The 13,257-nt window shown below is 42.7% G+C and overlaps 1 protein-coding gene across 2 annotated transcripts in view; it reads left to right on the plus strand.

Annotated features, from left to right (window-relative positions):
• ERBIN (erbb2 interacting protein) overlaps positions 1–12,724 on the plus strand; it is a 216,945-nt gene extending 204,221 nt beyond the window's left edge. For both annotated transcript variants that reach the window (XM_066602805.1, XM_066602806.1), the window contains 5 exons: positions 1,765–1,875; positions 3,125–3,214; positions 4,903–4,995; positions 6,326–6,400; positions 7,933–12,724. In XM_066602805.1, the coding sequence (XP_066458902.1) occupies positions 1,765–1,875; positions 3,125–3,214; positions 4,903–4,995; positions 6,326–6,400; positions 7,933–8,040 (477 nt within the window). In that variant the 3' untranslated portion in view covers positions 8,041–12,724. The remainder of the gene's footprint in view (positions 1–1,764; positions 1,876–3,124; positions 3,215–4,902; positions 4,996–6,325; positions 6,401–7,932) is intronic.
• Positions 12,725–13,257: the final 533 nt, after the last annotated feature.

A 13,257-nucleotide genomic window follows, 5' to 3' on the forward strand; every position in this document is an offset into this window, starting at 1 on the left:
AGCAAAGGGGGTCTCTGGGCAAATGCGACTTCATGACAAAATCCTGAGCATTATGTTTCCCCAGCAATCCCCATCAGCAGTTGGGTTGCCGCTCAGGATCTCCACTGATCATCTGTTTGCCTGGCTCTCTGTCAGTGCAAACAGTGCTGGAGGCAGACAGCTCTGTCCTTACTGCAGTGGCCCAGGCTGGTATTGCAGGCGCAGCCCCAATTGAATTCAATGGCAATTGTGCCTATAATACCTACCTGGGCTGCTGCAGTGTTGACAGTTATTTGCTTCTGGCTCTGCCTGTGCTGATAGTGGACTGAACCGCTGATAGGTGGGGATCCCAAGAGTCAGAGCTCCACTGATCAACTATTGATGACCTATCCTGAAGATAGTTCATCAATAGTAAAGATCCGGAAACCCCTTTTAAGTCACACATTAAACTTGGCTACACCTGTATCTCTCAATTGGTGGTGCTGCACAAGTATTGTTGCATCCTTCCATTTGCATACTTCCCACAGGAGCTTGCATGGCTTTATAAGTCTCCTCACAAACCTTCTAGATGCTCTCCTTAAGAAGAAACAATACCTTTCCTGACCCAGCAAAACTAAGCAATGGCCTCTTCACTCTCCAAACCTAGAGATGCAGTCGTACATGCAATGTCAACTGGTGCTTAGCAATCTCCATAGAAAGTGATTGGAGTGGTGGTCACGCTTGTGCTCAGCTGACTTTGGGTGTACCACTCCTGTTATCCTTGGGCATCCCAGTGGGCAGAACCCCAGTGATCAATCATTTTATCTCTTATCCTGTTGGGTAGGTGATAAATGATTTTGGCAGAATAGTGCATTTAACTTGAATGTGCCATAGCTGCAGTACTACGGTAGGCACCACCATGTGTACAAATGTGCCTCTTTGTCTGGAAAAGCATAAAAAGGACCGTGGTGCTTCAGCAGGTGCCTCAATCCTTTAGTTTTGCTGATTGGTAGGGATCAGACCCTCACGGATCACTCTATGATTGCCTACTCCAAAGAGAGGACCTCAACATGCATTACTGGAAAACCCCTTATAGTAAATGGGCATAAAATGAATTCAGTAAGGGGTCAGGCTGCTGAAACTGAAAAGGCCGAGGTGTTCTTCAGTCTTAAGGATACTTGTCAACCCACTGGAGTCGAATAGCAAGATCTAATTGAACCCCGTCTGAGGAAAGCCTTACAGTGCCATATTTACCGACTATAACGTTCAGAGCTACGCCTACTATAATGGTTGTCATCAGCCGTAATGATCTAGTCTCTGTTACGGGTTATGAAACTAAGTTACTAAGTACTTGGGGGGGGGGGGGGGGGGAACTAAATACCTTAATAAAATCTTCACAAAAGAGGGCAATGTAGGGTTTTGGAAGGAAGGGGACCGTTCCCTAGTTCTCCTGTTAATGACCTACACATATAGTAGACCTGGCTTAGAAGAACACATCCCAGTTCTGTCCATTATAACCTTTATGCTGCAACTAATCCCATCATTATAATGCTGACTTTGGCTTTTTCTAATGAGAATACCTTGATTTTCTGCAGTGAGCTTTAATGAATCTTGTTAATGGATTGAATATAATAACATTAATTTCTAAATGTTTAATTCATGCCTTCCTGCTAATCGGGCTTAAATATTTAATGACTTTGTCTTCTATATTGTTATGCTTACTGAACTTTGTGCCACAAGCACAGACATTAATACATTATGGTACATTGTGAGAACTTCAATATTTGCTTTACCGCTTACTGATAGCACCCATCTGGGAGCACCGGTGAAGCTTCCCAAGATGACGTGTTTGGACCTGGACAGCAAAACTACGCAACCCTGGTCCACAAGGATAGCACTTCTGATGGTGGAAAGAAGGTAGGTCTGGTTTCATCACTTAAAACGACGATTTCTGGACAGAATTCTGTCCCGGAAGGGAATGGGGATACATTACCAGCAGTTGTCCTCCTCCAGTTCTCTGATCTGCTGCTTCCGAATTGCATTTCAGGCATCCAAGATGGCCAGTACTATCTTCAGACTAGCTAATCCCAGCAATGCATTGGTAGCATTAGCTTACTATTCCTGCTCTCTAATTGGCTAGATCTGCTCATGTGATCAGCACTGGCCAATTAGTGAGCAGTGCACAGTGTGCATTAGGTAGATAGAAAACTGCAGTGGCCATCTTTGACAGCCCAAAACAGGACTCAGAACCGGTGGATTGGAGGGGCGGCAGAGAAGAACAACGGCAGGTAATATACCTCCCCCCTCTCTTGTCCCAGGATATCCCAGAGCAGAATGTTGTCCTGAAATCAGAGGGTCACCTTGAGAACCCAATGTTGATACTCCTGCATGTTCTAAAGTCTCCATGTAGCACTTTTTTACCTTTCTCACACATGGCCCGTTTTAGTGGATGGCAAAATGGGCCATTGCCCAGCGTGTTATTTAGCAGTGTACGATGGTATTATTTAGGATAGAATTGCAGTATTATGTTTGAACTATATGGCAGCATTACGTAAGGTCTCTAAAGAGGACCGGTCATGTCTGATCAGCGGTTCTGGCTGCATAGCTTTGCACCTCTTCTTTTCTATATACACCCCCTTTCCCCCAACCAACCTCAATTATATTCGGCTCAGTGAGCTTTGAACCTTGAAGCCGGTGATCTCCTCCCTTCACTGTGAATGGATCACATTGTTATGCAGAAGAAACCTTATGTTAACCATTGATAGACCATCCATTGGATAGATTCAAAGCATCGGGAGCCAAAACTCATGGTGGTCAATGCAAAGAAAAGAGGTGCAATAGTCAGCAGGATTGCCATCTGCAAAGGATATGACAGGTCCTCTTTAAGGGAGTATTAATTGGATATGTCATATTATTTGGGTACTATATGGTGGTATTTTCTTGACGTATATGTCAGTATTAAGTGAGATGAAATTACAAGAAATATATTAAGAAGCGGCAGGAAGTCCTACTTTGTTGCTTAAGACCTCATTTGCTATAAAACTGTCCCTCCTCTCACAATAACATTTATGGATAACTTCTCTTATGAGAGCAAAAGCTTTAAAGCTATTATGTTTTTGAAGAATTCACATCTAGCTCTAATCTGTTTTGTGCAATTGCTTTCCAGATTCTTTTGAGCAATGGTCAGATGAGCCAGCCATCGAGGTCACAGAGCAACTACAGCCAGCTCCATCCCCATCACCCCCAGCCAGCTGTGGTAAGGCTGCTATCCAACATAAATATCAAGTCAAGACCTCTCCTCTATGGAACTGTAATTGGGTTTTCTTGTCCAGCTGAATAACTATTGAGATATAAGAATCCTACAGTACGTGCGCCGCCGCCTTTTCTATACTGCTAGCTGTGCGGGATTTCTCCTAAGTAGCGACTTCTGCTTTTGAGACCAGCAGTGAGCGTTCTTCACAAGGATGAGAAGTAATATCTGTAATCTTATTGCAGTATTGGACTTTTTCTCATGAAATCCTTAACATATGAGTGCTGTAATATGAGGAATTACAAGGCAGCAGGGCTTCCACTTTGGATATAAGCTTGGTTTCTAGAGAGATGTCCCATCTAAGACCACAGCCCCTCTTCTGCACATGTACACTCGTTGTATGTGATTTCACCAAGGCTTTCTTGTTATATAGGTTCCTTACTGGAGCAGTTGGACTAAGTACACTAACCTACAAAGAGTATTTGAACAGTCCTATCAGTAGAATGGATGGTGTCCTATTAGCATGTCATGTGTAATAAACTGTGCTTCATAAGATGCAGACCCTTGGAGGTGCTCACCATAGTCTGTGATGGGAAACTGCCTGCTATTGTATATACTTGATATACTGCTGCAGACTATATCAGCCTGGCTACAATAGTGCAAGGAATGTCATCATTAGACAGTTGAGCAATGGAAGAACATCCTATGGGAGTGACTTATCTTCAAATCACCCATGTACCTGGGTGTAGAAGTAACCTGTGGAACGCCTTTAGCCTGGTTGTCTTGTGCCAAAAGTTATAAGGGTTGTCCGACTTGTAGCATCTCTTTAAAACCCGATCTCCACTAACATAACAAATAGGTATATATATGCACACACCTCTCCCCACTCCAGTTGTGTCTTGCGACATTACTCGGTCCTCCACTCAGTGTTTATTTGCAGACCACAGTTTCGCTCAGTTTACGAGGCATCACAGGGCGCTGCAGCCAATAACAGAATGCTGAGCTCTGTCATTGGCTGTAGTGCCTGTGACCTATCGTAAACAGGTTGGGGAAGCCTGTAAACATAACATCAGAGGGGAGACCCCCCTCCGGTTATATTTTATGTGGCATGGTCTCGGTCCGTTGGTTGTTGTGGCAAGAACCATGAACACGGAGGTGCACCCTGACATTCTAGACAATAATGTGCTGCCGACAATGTGACAATACTCTGGGAATGGTCCACAATACTTCCAACAAGACAACGTGCCTTGTCATCCAACGCTGTTTTATGTTGGTTTGAGGATATGGATGTTCCACAGTTGGACTGGCTGCACAGAGTCCCGACTTGAACCTACTGAACATCTTTGGGACAAACTGGAATGTCGGATCAGAAACTATGAACCTCATATATTTTCTTTGAGAGAACTCACTAGATGTTTTCAGGATGAATGGAGGGAAATACCAGTTAAAGTGTATCAGACGTTAGTAGGAAGCATGCTATAGAGAGTCATTAGGACCAAAGGAGGCCTGCTAATTGACATACTGAATGTAAATAAATACTACACTTGATTCTTGCTCAGGGGCCCAATTACTTTGGTAGGATAGTGTGCCTCTGTGTGATCTCTGGGTAAATAGTCATAGAATGTGACTTTAATTCAGCACACATCTTAATGGAGACCAGAGTTTCTTGACCTTGTTTTCCGTCCTAATTTAAGGTCAGGGTACGACTGCTGAAGGATCCTGAGCTGGGTTTTAGTATATCGGGAGGTGTCGGTGGCAGAGGAAACCCCTTCAGACCTGGTGATGATGTAAGTATTTCTCTGCCCACTCCCACATCACTTTACTGTCAGTACCACTGTCTAGCTTAATTTACAAAAATAATGATCTATTTATCAGTACTAAGGGCCAAAGCCTTAGGCAGAGCTGTGTGGATAAATACTTTGTATCGGTGCATGGATTCCCTTTGGCCCAATGGAGCCATATGTGCTTCCTGTGCTAGTACTGCCGTATGGCACCATATGGACGCCTGCAGACGGGCGAAAATTCCGCGGCGGGATTTCCCGCGGAATTTCCGCCCGTGGAAGCTGCCATAGGATTGCGTTAACAAACGCAATCCTAGTCAGACGGCCGCAGTTTGTCCGCACGAAATCTCGCGAGGCAAACAAACCACAGCATGCTCTATTTCTCTGCGGGGCTCGCAGTGCCCCCGCACAGAAACGTCACTGCCCGGCCGCTGTCTCCGGTCTGCGCATGCGTGGACTGCCCGGCAAGCTGGCACATCAAACAGCCGGAGCCGCGGGCGAGTACGCGCTGCTCTCTGCAGGTGCTCGGGTCGGGTCCTGCGGCGAGAATCCTCGCCGCTGGATCCGACCTGCCCGTCTGCAGGCTGCCTATAACAGGAATATTTTCTGATACGAGTGGTGTATTTTAAGGTTGTACAGAGTCTTAAAGGGGTTCTGTCATTAAAACAAAAAATAATACTTACCTATTCCTCCCCCGTCAGTCTTCTTACAGCATCTTCTCCTTGCCGATCCTGTCCTGACTCCTGCAGTCCCCTGGGTCACCTCTCCGCAAGCCGGACAATTCTTCTTCTGTCCATTCTTGGCAGTCTCCTTCCTTCAGGTCAACGTATACACTAAGTCACTAGTGATGTAGCATTCACTGCCTAGCAGGGAATGCTGAGCTATTGCTGAGACTGCGCATGCGTGCTGTATCGCAACAATAGTATATGGACACTCATGGTGAGACAGCGTGCATGCGCAGACTCCGCGATATCTCGGCATTCCATGCTAGGTAGTGACAGCTATGTCACTAGTGACGTAACCTACACTGACCTGCAGGAAGGAGACTGCCGAGAATGGACGCTCCAAAACAAGAAGAAGAGGATTCGGCCAGCTGGGGACTGCAGGAGCCAGGAGAAGATCGGTGAGGAGATGGTGTGGTAAGAAGACTGATGGGGAAGGAATAGGTACTGTAAGTATTGATTATACTTTAATAACCTCTTTAATAAGCCCACGTACATGTACTTCTGTTTTATAGTTGTGACCAAGTGTGGGAGGGCTCACAGTATGACATTCACTACAGAACTTGTGTGTTATATTAGAATCAAGAAAATAAACCTTTTTTTTATTCAACTAGGGCATATTTGTGACCAGAGTACAGCCTGAAGGACCAGCATGCAAATTGTTGCAGCCAGGGGACAAAATTATCCAGGTAAGAATTGGCCAATGCTAAATATGGTGTTCATCACTAGTGATACTGTCCTCCTCACGTCCCTTAACACTCTATCACATCCGCCATCAATCCATTAACATTCATACTCTCCTTGTTTCATGCATCTTATCTTCTGGCTAGTGACAAGATCCAGGCAAGTACAAACACTTCACTCGTCATACCCCATCTGTCAATACATACATATCACTTATTCTAGTGATACACAACTGTACTGGCTCAGTAGAGTTATGGTCCTTTTACACTAGACCTTCGGGAGCTAAAGTGCTCGATAGTTGTCTCAACGACAATCAATCATGTGCTTTTCAAACAGGAGCGATGGTCGCTCAGTGAATGGAGGCGGAGCGAGCCGGAGATCTCTTCCAGTCAGCCACCTCCATTCACCGTAAACAGGCAGTCCTTCATAGATGAACAACTGCCTGTTTATAGAGGCCAATCGTTGTTTTATTTTTATGCCTGCATAAACTAAACAATGAATGATAAGGAAACATTCGTCCTTCAGTTGCTGGCAGCAATTACACTAAACATATTCAGATTCCTGCGATCCAATGAGAATCTGAATGTTAATTGTTCTATGTAAAAAGGGTCCTAATGTGACAAATGGAATTATAGGTATCAAAGAAGGGAAATTCTGATTTAGTTTGCATTGTTTTCAGCCATGTGCTCTTACACCATGCTGTAGATTTTGGGAGTAAACTACTAAAGACCTATGCTCAGATAGTTAATTGGTGGGTGGGTATCTGTTGCTAAGGACCCCTGCCGATCGGCTGATTGAAGTGATGGCGGCCTTTACAGCGCCACCTATTAGAACGCATGGTCTTATAAGTCACTTCCCACCCATTAGGTGCTCCTTCTAAGGCCCCCTGTCCACGGCCGTGACGGAATATCGCGATATTCCGCCACGGGGAAGCAAGGGGGAGAGCTGTCAAATCTATGATTCTCCACTCAGGGATGACGGGGCTGCGCTTTCCGTAGCAACGCTATGGAAAGCGTTCACTGCGTTACCCACGGCCGGTTTATCACCACGGATAACACAATGAACTATCGCCCGTGGACAGGAGCCCTAAGGAGAAACTTTACCCCTTCCAACAAACATCATAGGCTTCTCACCCATCCAACAACCTACTGCACACTGATATCTGTTCATGGTTATCTTTTCCTTCTGGAGAAGACTCCGGCTTCAGCTTATATTCCCAGTCATTGTTACATGGCCTGTTAAAATGTCAGACCTTGACTAGCAAAAATGCTGCCTTGTAAAAGGAGGCACTGTAGAGGCATTGTTCCAACTGCCCATTTGCATAAATTTTCTAGAGGATCATGGTTGGGCTTCAAAGTCATCTCGCACCTTCTAGATGCTCTCCCCAAGGAGAAACTTTACGCTTTCCGACCGTCTTTACAGATTTCCTATTCCTGTTCTTGGTCTATTGGTTGTCCTTATAAGTTCGGAATACTGAAATGTCAATCTGTGTTAGTTCCGTTCCGTATATGTCTAACTTATCTCTTTTTTTCTGCAGGCAAACGGATACAATTTCCTGAACGTTGACCACGGACAAGCAGTGTTGCTGCTCAAGAAGTTTCAGAGCGCAGTCGAGCTGATTGTTCTACGGGATGGAGCGGTGTAAAGAAACACAAAAAAATGGAACGGAAAGCCAGCAATGTGTCAAGAGACTAATTAGTATCAAAACTATTTTTCTATGTATATACAAAAAAGCAACATAGAGGGATAAAAACAAACAAACCTGAACATGCACTTGGATTTTGATAAAAAAAAAGATAAACAATTTATACAGAGATGAATTGTCGAATACGTGGGTTATAAACCACTGCGGATAAAACAGCCAGGTTCAAATGCCTCGCCGTCTGGGTGTTTGAATGTTTGCCAAGTCTCGCTTGCCAGAACAGACCTGTGCTGTTTTTGTACAGAATGTAGGTTTATTTTTGGATAATGTGTATTACTAAAATCTGTATGATAGAGAGAAAAAAAAAAAAGAGCCTCAACTGTAGCGCTGAGGAGGTGAGTGGCAGAGCTGTCTCTTCTGTATGTGTAGGTTGGCCTTTATCTCTTCATGCCTGGTATCACACTTTTTTTTTTTTTTTAATCTACTTTTCTGAATCAAAAACCACTTGTGTGGAGTCGGGCAGGTTGATTTTTTTTTTTTTTTTTTTAATGTTGGCTTTGCTATGTGTAAATGGTTTCGCAAATGGTGAAGCAAAGTGGCGCATGTGGTTAGCCAGGTAATGGTGCCACCTGTCCTATCAGATTTCATTGAACATGCAGGAAATAAGTGCTCTTTCATTGGATTATGAAGGGGTCTCAATGCCGAAACTTTTTAAAAAATTTTTTTAAAGGCACGGACAGCATCCTTTTTTTTTTTTTTAATAACTGCAATATCAGTGACCGTAGCTGTTTGATATTTTTAAAGTGTTCTTTTTTTATTTTCATGTGCAACTTTTTTTTATTTTAACTTTTTTTTTTTAACTGTAATGATAAATTTATGCAGAAGCGTGTTTACATATTTTTGGAACATATTCTACACCTGTTCACATGCAATATATAAAAGATGCTGCCCTGGTTTCTCTTAACCTGGGTTGTACGAGACAAAGTGGTGGATTAGCCTGGACAAGCAGTATCTATTCATGGTGCCTGGTGGTATTTTAGACATAGATTTCCAAAGTTTTCTCCTTTTTCCAAATCACCTTCATTTTTTTTTTATGAGTACCCCAGACTGTCCCAAATAGGTGGTGGGCCAGTTTTATTAGTACACTCAAGTAGAGCTTATCAGTCTATATGGTTTTTTGGGGGAATGGACATCTAGTTCCACTGATGAACTATAGGACACAGCTCCGATGCCTCGGTAGAAGTGGTGTCATTACACCTGCATCTCCTCACTTTCTACATGGGACAGAATGGCCTCTTGCCTTGCTAAATGTTGTAGTGTTTGGTGCTAGGTAACCAAAGCAAGTGTATGGAAATGCAGCAGAATCATGAAGCATTCTTGGCAGTAGCTACAGTCTTGGAGGGTCCCGTGGACCCGTCGTCGGTTTGTAAAGTCAGAGACTAAAGGGCTCTTTCTACAGGGAACACTGAAATGTGAATTAAATGTGCGAGAGTCATTAAAGGGTTTCTAACAATATACTGTTTAGTGATTTACCACAAGCTGCCTTTGTTCTTTAGTAGTGTAAATAGTTCCAATGACTTATGATCTTCTTCACAAAGGAACATCATTCATTTCTGTATAGACATTTTTTTCTTTTTTGGGTCTGGTATAAACGTGGATGGATTGCAGCGCTTCATAACATGTAGCTATTAAAGACCAGGGATAAGTGCCATAGATGACCAATAACTGTTTGTTTTAGGGCTGATAGGCTTTCTTTTAGATCAGATCAGTTTTATGACACTTGTTTTAATTACTTTTAAAATATATATATATGTTTATGGGCCAGTAACACCGCCGGGGGGTCCCTGTCCAATACTGCATATTTAAACACAAGCATATAATTTATTTTTTACTCCGTAGCAGATATACCCACAGCATTAATTGATGTGCTCCGGTTGGATACTAGCAAAGCATGAGTTATACATTATGGGCCTGAGAAAAACTAGTGAAGTCAAAAAGTGGGGGGTTTGCCACGGCAACCAATCAGATTACTGGAATCATGGAAAGCTGTGATTTGATTTGCTGATAGGAATAATGACTCTTATCATAGCAGAACTTCGGGCAGGAAGTCAGCATGTTGGCTTATATAACCCTTATAGCTCTGTAATGTGGCGCCATAGTCACTTCATGTGCTGCCGTATGGCACCTCCATGCAGCAACTTTTCATAATACAGCTTCTAATAGTGCATGATACAATTTTTTTTTTTTGTGGATACATGTGTGTCTTGCATAAAAAAAATTGAAACTATGCAGAGGCTTAGTATGGGTCCATGCCCTTCTATGGGTGAACATGTAACTATAGGGGGTGCAAACATTGCAATCACGCCCAGACCTCAGAGCCTGAGTGAGTGTACCAAGTGTTCCCTATGCCCCATATCAGGAGACCAGAACTATAAATGATGTATAATTTAGTTTGGGGATCCTGATAAATATTTTGCATTGGTACTTCAAGCTGTGCCTCTGCCTTAGGGCAAAGGAACACGTCTAGATTTTCAGGCCATGTGCTGTATGCATATATCAGATGTATGATTTTTTTCATACGGACTGACAGTCCATATGAAAACACTCATGGCATGTTGTATCATGGACAAGAACAGGACATGCAAAGTCTGTGAATAGGGTACAGCACATGCACAAGTTTCTTGGGTGCAACTCGCATATCTGCCATGTGCATCTGGCTTTAAAAGGGTTGTCCAGTGGTAAACAATCAATCGCCTATCTGCAGGATAGATCAGTAGTAGATTAGGGGAGGTCTTCCATTCAGGATCCTCGTCAATCACCTGTTTGCCAAACTGATATACTTGTGTATTGACTGAACTAATTTCTTCTCTTGGCAGTACCCAGGCTTGGTATGTCAGACCACGTTGTCATTGAAGTGAATGAGAACTTTACTTGTAATGCCAAGCCTGGCCACTGCAGAGAGAAATGGAGCTGTCTACTTCCTGCAGCAATCAGCTCAGTACATGAGCACAACAGCCCAGCAAACAGCGGATCAAAGGGGTTCCAAGCGGTGGACCCCTGCAAATCTACAGTTCACAGCTGGATAAGCCTTAAGGTGCTACATTACTGTTCCCTGTGACTCGGAGGTTGTAGAAAACCACTGTGTCGGTATGCACGAGCTCTAACTCGCTTCACTTTTTGTCTGCACTAGTTTTTGAACACAAGGCCCTTTTATTCTTCATTCGCATCGGTCAGCCGCATGCTGCATTAGGTTTCAGTACTCATTTCTGCAGTGGTAACATAGAATGTAACGTTCTGTAAGAAACCCTTTAACAGCTCTTTATATTCCTTTACTTAACATTCTGTTATCTTTACATAGGAAGTGACTATTTTGGAATATAACCGCAGAAATTTGCTGTATTTTGCTACAATGTATATGATATAGTGTATAAATATGAGCAAAACGGTAACACGGATCTTCAGGAGTTCATCTTTTTAGGTAGTTGTCTAAAGACGGAAAGGTTTTTTTAATTATTTTTCATACATGGCAAACAACATTTCACTTGGGGGGGGCGAACAGAATCTCCCTGCAGTTTCTTAGGTTTTTTTTTTTCTTACTTTTATTACATGAATTGACATGAAAATGATTTCTACGCCATTTTCTTCTATCCTCTTACTTGTCTGTGTGAGAGCACAATTGCTAGCAATTTAAGGGTATGGTTGTGAATCTAAATGACCTATGCATACAAATGGATGAAATGCCTCGTGGCAATAAATTTTCAATATGTTCCTGAACTAAAACTACGGTTCACTGTTGCAGCAGCATTTGAATTACTACGTCTGGAATGCAGTGTTTGCTATATTAGTGATATTTTATATTCCACTGAGATATACTGGAGAGGTGGGCAACGCATTTTAAGTCGGGTGGGCTCCTTAAAGCCCGTCTTTGATATTTATTAACCTCTTCGTTTTGGTCGTCTGGAGGATAACATTTCAAAACTGCTGTATATTGCTTTTTCATACGAATTAGCATACATTATTTTCCAGGTACTAGAAGAAGGATTCACGCACCTTACATAAAACAATGCAACGGTTTCGATGAGATTTTTTTAAAACCCCCTGTAGATTCCCACGTGTGTTTTTAAATGAGCTCCATTGCTAAAGAGTCAGCGGTGTCCTACGATACACAGCTTGGGGCTGTCTGTGTATACTGATTCAATACTGCAACCTTGTATAAAAGTGTATTGTGCTGTTCAGGCGTTCGCCTGGTTTATATGAATCCCAACTATGCAGAGATGAACACACTGAAATATACTAGATTTCCATGAGATGTACATCACGCCGCCTCATTGTCTCGTGATTGGAGGTCGATTCAACCCAACCGCAGATCACCCACTATTTATTGTGTAAATAGCCTATTCTTTTTATTTTTTTAATTTAGACTTTTGTGTTTTAAAAAGAAATCTTGTACATACATTTATGGCCTTCTACGGACTTGCAAAACTTAGCAATAAAGCAAAGAAATTCAGCCCAGCTTTCATGGTGAGGTATGCTGTGCTCTTTTATTTTTCATGGAATCTCCTTGTCAACAGCCGTGTAATGTTTTACTGATGAGCATTTATTCTACATTCCAATTTTTGTATATAAGTAAATTGTTTCTCAAGTAACACATGAAAATTAGAAAATAAACTAATGCTCTTACAAACTGCGGGGTTCGCTTTTGTAATTTCTTTGTGTCGGCTTGCTACACAGTATCTTCCATAAATATGTCCATACACCTTCAGTAGCTCTTGACTGAATGCTTGTTCAGCCAATGGTCGTAAATGGATGTGGCTAGGCTCTATAGCAAACCCACCTCCAACATGAACATTTAGAGTACGTTCACATGGCAGATTTTTGCCACTTTTTGATTAATGTACCATTATATTCAGTGATCACAGCTGACATCCTCTCTGTAGTCATTGTCCCTTTTTTTTTTTTTTTTTTAAATCTCCATCCTGCCCAGACCACCATGACAAGTCTCCTGGTTATTTGTCTCATAGAATTTGATATGCAGAACTCTTTAAGACCTTGCTTTCCAAGCACCCTTCCTACCATTTCCACACCTTTACACAATTTCCCCATCCATAGTGACGACATTGAATGGCTGTGATTGGTTAATCGAGCGCCGACACTGATTGACTGACACGGCACTCGATGAACCAGCCAGAGCAATCGCTTGCTGAAGGCGGGGTATTCAAG

This window comes from Eleutherodactylus coqui, chromosome 5, assembly GCF_035609145.1.
Source record: "Eleutherodactylus coqui strain aEleCoq1 chromosome 5, aEleCoq1.hap1, whole genome shotgun sequence".
Taxonomy (NCBI): domain Eukaryota; kingdom Metazoa; phylum Chordata; class Amphibia; order Anura; family Eleutherodactylidae; genus Eleutherodactylus; species Eleutherodactylus coqui.